Below are 6362 nucleotides of genomic sequence, written 5' to 3'. Positions count from 1 at the left end.
GGGGGTACACAAGCCGGGCTGTGTCTTAGGATCAGGGTCCCAGGATCTGGCTTGGTGGGGCAGGGACAGGTGGGTTGAAGAAAGGAAACTAGGCCAAGCTCTGGGGGAGAGGGGCAGCTTTGAGCCTTCGCTGGGCCTCTGGGGTTTTCCCCGGGCTCCCTGAGCTGAGCAGAGCCAAGCCAGCCAGCAAATTTCTTAATCCCAGTATCAGCTTTCCAAGAAGCCCCACCCACTGGGCTCAGTCAAGGCGGGAGCGACAATATGTCATTCCTTTCCCCAGAGCCCAGCCCCATTGCCAGGAAGGGCGAGCTCAGGCAGAAACTCTGGAGAAATGTGGGGCTTGGAGGCGAGGCTGAGACTCTCCGCACATCTCCCTAGTCCTCAGACCCATCTCCATAGCTGGCCTCTGAAAAATGACCTCCAATGCTTGAGTGGGCTGGGCACCTGCCAGGGGTGGCCAGGCCATGCCCGGCAGCTCATTACCATGGGAGGGAGGGAAGTTTCTCTCCACCCCCATCTTTCCTTCTCCTCCCTCCCTCGCCTTCTTCCTTTCTAGCTCCTCACCTCCAGGGCCAGACGGAGCCCAGGCTGATCTCAGGCAGACGCTGACCAACTCTACAGCAGCTCCAGGAGCCCAGACACCAGCTGCCAGAGGGAAGGCCCACAAGCCCTGCCTGCAGCCATGTCGGCCCTCAGCCTCGTCATTCTGGGCCTGCTCACAGTGATGCCACCTGCCAGCTGTCAACAAGGTAGCTAGAGCAGGACTGAGCCAGCCCTGGTGGCTGCAATGAGGAGAGGGCTGGGCTGGGCACTGGTGAACCAGGGGTGGTTGGGGTGGTATCCTGGTTTCCTCCACTACCCTTGACTCCTGTAGTTTGGAGCGGGAAGCAGGGACTAGGCTAGCCAGAGCAACTACCAAAGGCAGAGACCTCTGAGCCAGGCTTCTGTCTGTGACTTGTTTTCCATGAGTGAGAAGTGGGGACAGCAGGGTGGATGTTGGGTCTAGGATTTGGGGGAGGAACAGGAGTTGACACCCAGGCCCCAAGAGTAGGAATTGCTCTAGAGATGGCTGGGTCCTGAGTACAGGGGGTCAGGAGCTACTCAGAGGGTGAGAGTGGAGCCCAAGCCATCCCTTAAAGGCAGGCTTGCTCCAGGGGAGGAACGGTGCTTTCAGGGGTTTGCCCATAGCTTTGACCTAAGTGCTCGTTGTCTTGGCTTCCTGGGCTTGGGAAGGGGGCAGAGCCTCAGAGTGGCCCCATCCATGTCCCTGAGCTCTTTGTCCAGCTCTGCCTGTCTTGGTGTGGCCTTGAGCAAATTGCTGCACCTCTCCGAGACTCAGTTTTCTCACCCATAAAATGAAGACAATAAACTCCACCCTGCCCACTCCTGGGGCTGCTGCCAGGTCAGGGATGTGGAAGAGTGTTGCACCCAGAGAAACCCCACACCCTAACATCTGTCGTCTTTCCTGCACCATCAGGCTGCATCTGCAGCCAAAGTCTGGTGACTGCAGGTGGGACTTGGGTCGAGAGGGGGCTGGCAAAGATGCTTCCAGAACACTTTCTCTTGAGCTCTCAACTCTGTCCTTCAGATCGTGGAAGCCCTCTGGGGAACTGAAGACTAGAGAGGTTGAGTAACACATGTCACACAGCAGGGCGAGAAAGGACAGGACACAGACCACCTTTCTCCTGCCCCAGGCTCTGCCCCATGCTCTATGTGCTCACCACAGAGCCACATGGGAGGAGGAGCAGGAGGGGGTTGGCTTCAGGGTTTGGAGGGAGCAGGGAGGGGGCCCCCCAGGGGATGAGCCCTAACTCGATGCTAGAACAACCAGTAACCTAAGGAGCCATGGTTCTGAACCATTGTTTCTCTGGGGGAACAATGAATACTGCTTTTTGGCAGGTATGAAACTCAGAGTAACCACATTGTGTATCTTCTGCTACCCCAGAGATAAGCAAGGTCTGACCTGGCCACAGGCCGGAGAGTTTTCAGACCACTCCCTCCTTGCGAATACCGGCCAGGCTCAGAGAGAGCGCAGAGAAGAAACAGGGCATTCACTGCAGCAGAAAGCTTCAAGGTAGACTCAAGGGAGGACTTTTGAATGGAAGTGAGGCAGAGTGAGATTTTTTGATGCCCAGCTTGGGTGCCTCAAAATATAGGCTGGTGCTGGGGATGCAGGTATTTTGACCCGGAGGCAGGACCCCTCAGAAGTCTTGTGTTGACCTCTGGTCCCTCCTGAGACCTCCACCTGCAGTCTTTCCTCTGCAGGGCTGTGCTCCCTACAGGCTTGTGGAGCACAGCAATGCCTGGGGAAGAGGAGCACCCTTTGGGGCCATCGGTGCCTGAGGGCAGAGACTTCTGGGAAATCCTGGGGGTTTAAGTTGGTGTTATGGGTCAAAAAGCAGTGAAGGGTGCATGGTTGGGCCTCAACCTGGTCTCTGTCCCTAGTCCCCTGGGCACCCAGCTGGAGGAACCAAAAGGGGCTCGGGTTCTGAAGCTTCCTTCCTGGGCCCCAAGACCCAAAGGGATCTCACTCCTCCATCTTCCTCTCTCAAGGCGTCTGGTCCACTCCTGTGCATCTCTGTCTGAGAAGCCTTGCCTGCCCCCCCCCCCACCCCACTTCCCTGCAACACAGAAGCCTCTTGTTACAGAACAGGATCTTCCAGATGTCAGCCAGACCTGTCAGCTCTGGGCCACTCCTCAGCCTTCTGGGAGCCACACCCAGTTGGCACAGCCTAGGCTGCTGTCCAGGGGGCTGCCCTTTGGTCCTCGGGGCCCAGGCACTCCCTGGGGGGCCTTGCATGTGACCCACCGGGGGCGGGGAAGAGGCTCTAGGTTGCCTGGATTTCAGACACAGACCTGTTTCCTCATTGGCTCCTCACTCCTTCTTCAAACTCCGATCTTCTCTCCGAGTCTCTATCTTTCCTCCAAACTCCCATCCTTTTCTTAAGCTCAGTGGGGGTCAGATGGGTCCTCATTCCCACCCCTGTCACCCCAGAATGTCTCCTCTGGTCTTGGCAGCAGCTGATGGCATCCAACACAGGCCCCAGCCCATCCCTGTTCTGCACTTGCCTATGCCTGCTGCAGCCCCCTCCCCTTTTCAGGCCTGGGGAACCTCCAGCCCTGGATGCAGGGCCTCATAGCTGTGGCCGTGTTCCTGGTCCTTGTTGCAATCGCCTTTGCCGTCAACCGCTTCTGGTGCCAGGAAGAGACGTGAGTGCTGCCCAAGGGCCCTGGGGGCTGGGCCGGCTCCTGAGCAGGCAGGTGTCCCCAGTACCCCTGTCCTTGCTCTGATCGTGGTGAGGTGGGCCTCAGAAACCCTGGGCCCAGACCTCTCACTGTGTAGAAAGGAAACTGAGGCTCAAGGTCACAGGGTGAGTTAGTGACTTTGGAACTAGAGCTTAGGCTTGCTGGCTCCCAGGCCTGAGCTCTGCTGGTCCCACAGCTCTGGTGCCCACTCCCTATGAGCTTTGGGGAAATGTCTGCTCTTCCTGGAGTCTCAATGTTTCTATCTGTAGAGTTGGGAGAGCCTCCCAGCCTGTGATGAGGCTGCAAGTACTACTGGAAAGGAAGGTCCCAACCTTCCTGAGGGTCAGCTGTGCTGCAGAAGGGCCATGGGATGGACACGACTTCTGCCCTCACAGGCTCACAGACTGGAATGAGCAATCACAATTTCAAGTGCTGCTGCTAGAGGAGAGTGCAAAGTGCACTGTGGGGCCTGACCTGGTCTGGGGACAGTCAGAGGTTTCCCTGATCGCACATTTATCTCGAAACCTGAAAGAGGAGAAGTCAGTCACAGGATAGAGGTGTGGGAAGAGTGCTGTAGTTGAGGGAGGGGTACACCCGGGTCCTGAGTTAGGGGCTGGCACCAGAGCTGCCAGATATGGATGCGTGAATATAAAGAGGGCTGAAATCCTGCCCAATCTGCCCTTGCCAGCCCAGGATGCTGGCACAAGGCTGCATCTATCCCCAGGTGCATCTTTTCCCAGTTCTCACAAAGGAGGCCTGTGGACTGGGTGCCCTTGCAGCTGCCCTGCAAGGCCTGCTGAAGAAACACAAGCAGCTCAGGGGGTAGAGAGAGGGATGGAGATGCCCAAAATGAGGCTGGTGAGATAGACAAGACCTGGGCCAAGCACACCCTTGTACACCAATGACCCGAATTTTGGGCTTTATATTAGTGCAATAGGAATCCAGCAACAAGTTTTTAAGCCAGTCTTGGGGCGAAACACAGCCTTAGCAGAATCACTCTGGCCGCCCAAGGGATGGTGGGGGTGGGCATTGAGGTGGGGCAGTCTGCAGGCATGGGGTCAGGAGAGAGTCTGGCACATAGAGGCAGCAGAGGGGATGGACAGAAGAGAAGGGACAGGTCTAGTGCTGTCTACGAGGTGGCCTGGGAGTTAGACAAAGGCAGGGATGATGTCTGGGGTTCTGACTGGGGACCACCCGCTGAGGCACAGAACACAACAGGATGAGCAGATTTTGGGCAACTGCTGAGTTTAATTTGGGACGTTTTTAGTCTCAGGTGCCTATCGGATTCCAAGGAAAGATGAGCAGGTGTGAGGGTCCTGGGGACAGAGCTCACACTGCAGTGGGATTAAACTTGAGCAAGAGGCCAGGAGCTTTTTGTCAGAAATTCTGCATTTTTCTGCCTTTAGAGGCCCCTGACTACATCAGCTCCTGTTGTCTGGGAACATCCTGTGAAAATTTGGGGCAGACACTGAGTCCTATTGGGTTTGCTGAGCTGAGGGTGGCTGGGAGGTAGTGAGACAGGCCTGGGACCAAGGATAATTTTGTTGAATCTCCGGCTCCCACTGTGGGGCAGGGAGAAGGGAGTGGCAGGCGCTGGCAGGTCCTGCTGGGCAGAGGTGCTCCCATGAAGGGGCAGCCTCTGGCCCCTGGGCTTGTGAGAACTGTGACTTGAAGCAGGGTCTGCCTGGATGAAGGGGACCCGCTGATGAGCTCTGTCTCCAGGGAACCTGCGGGTGTGGTCATGACTGTTGGGAACAAGGTGGATGGAGTCCTGGCAGGAACAGAAGGAAGGTATTCCTCGATGGCAGCCAACTTCAGGTGAGAGCCCGGGGGCCTCAGGACCAGGTGTTGTGGGGGAACGGGGTGAGGGTGGGAGCTTTGCGAGGACTGCAGGGCTCCATGGGGGGATGATCCCTCAGTTGGGGAGAGAGCTCAGTAAGGGGATGGGGACTTGGTAGGGGGATGGTTCAGTGGGTGGATTGGAACCTACAGGGCTGTGGATACTGTGGGAAAAAGGGACTCAAGTGGGGAAAGGGATTCAGTGAAAGTATGAATGAATTGGGGGACTCAAAGTGGGGAGAGGGCTCTGGAGGCGAGGGAGGTCAATGGGGGACAGGCTCAATGGGGGAGGGTTGCTCAGTGGGGACCCAGTAGGGGAAGGGCCCAGTGGAGGAGAGATGGAGGGTCCAGGGAGGTGGTGCTGAGAGGCCTTCAGTCTCAGGTGCACAAGCCCAGATGTGGTCAGGGGAACCCCCTACTGGAAGATATTGCCTTCATGTGTGGAGGATGGAGCAGGGAAAAGGGGATGGGGTGGGAGGCATGAGGACTCACCAAGCCCCTGCCATCCTCTTCCAGGTCCAGTGAGCATGAGAATGCCTATGAGAATGTCCCCGAGGAGGAGGAGGGCAGGGTCCGCAGCACGCCCATGTGACCCTGGCTCACCTGTGGCCCCAGCCCTGAGGCTCTCAGGTGCCTGTGATAGATGCCCAAAGTTACCACCCAAGCCTCTTCCTTCTCTGTGCAGGAATCTACAGTAATAAGCCGACTCCCTCCAGCCCCTCCCCTGAATTATAGCCAGCCAAGGTCGGAGCTCAGACCATATTCAGGTTGGGGCTCTGCTGTGGCCCTGGGGTCTCCCTGGGTCTCCCACCCAATTCAGAAGAGCCTTCTGAAGAGGACAGTCAGCTCAGCACCTCCCATCCTGCCTCCCATCTCCCCATAACCATGGAAATGGCTATTTCTGTGAAATAAAGACTTTTTGTACTTCTGGGGCTGAGGCTCAGAAGCAGCCCCTCAGTCTTCCAGCAAGGCTGGATCTTGCTTTCTGAATCATGACAATCACCTTCAGAAGCCACTGCATGGTGGCTTTGCAGGATTACCCAGGAAGCCCCTGCACCCACAGAACAGCTGGGGCCAAGGGGGCCAGTACTAGAGAGGCTGAGAGATTGCATATCTGGGTGGGAGTAAAAGAAAGCCAGTGTCTCTTCTGCTGTCTCAGTGAGAAGTGCCCGCTAGTGCGAGTGTCTGTGGAGCCCCCATGCATGTGTGGGGGAGTTGGAAAGCAAAGAGGCCAGGGCTAGGTGAACCCTTCCCTCCCAATGGAGTGGTCCTTGTTC

General features: G+C 57.0%; 1 protein-coding gene across 1 annotated transcript; it reads left to right on the top strand.

The window, feature by feature from the left end:
- Positions 1-307: 307 nt before the first annotated feature.
- On the top strand, positions 308-6033 carry PDZK1IP1 (PDZK1 interacting protein 1). Its single transcript, XM_063106699.1, has 4 exons — positions 308-749; positions 3102-3210; positions 4969-5064; positions 5602-6033. The coding sequence occupies exons 1-4, from the start codon at positions 683-685 to the stop codon at positions 5675-5677; spliced, it is 348 nt and encodes a 115-aa protein (XP_062962769.1). The 5' UTR covers positions 308-682; the 3' UTR covers positions 5678-6033.
- Positions 6034-6362: the final 329 nt, after the last annotated feature.

This window comes from Cynocephalus volans, chromosome 8 (genome assembly GCF_027409185.1).
Source record: "Cynocephalus volans isolate mCynVol1 chromosome 8, mCynVol1.pri, whole genome shotgun sequence".
Classification (NCBI taxonomy): Eukaryota; Metazoa; Chordata; class Mammalia; order Dermoptera; family Cynocephalidae; genus Cynocephalus; species Cynocephalus volans.
The sequence above is the reverse complement of the archived record's forward strand: the minus strand, read 5'-3'. Positions and strand labels throughout refer to the sequence as shown.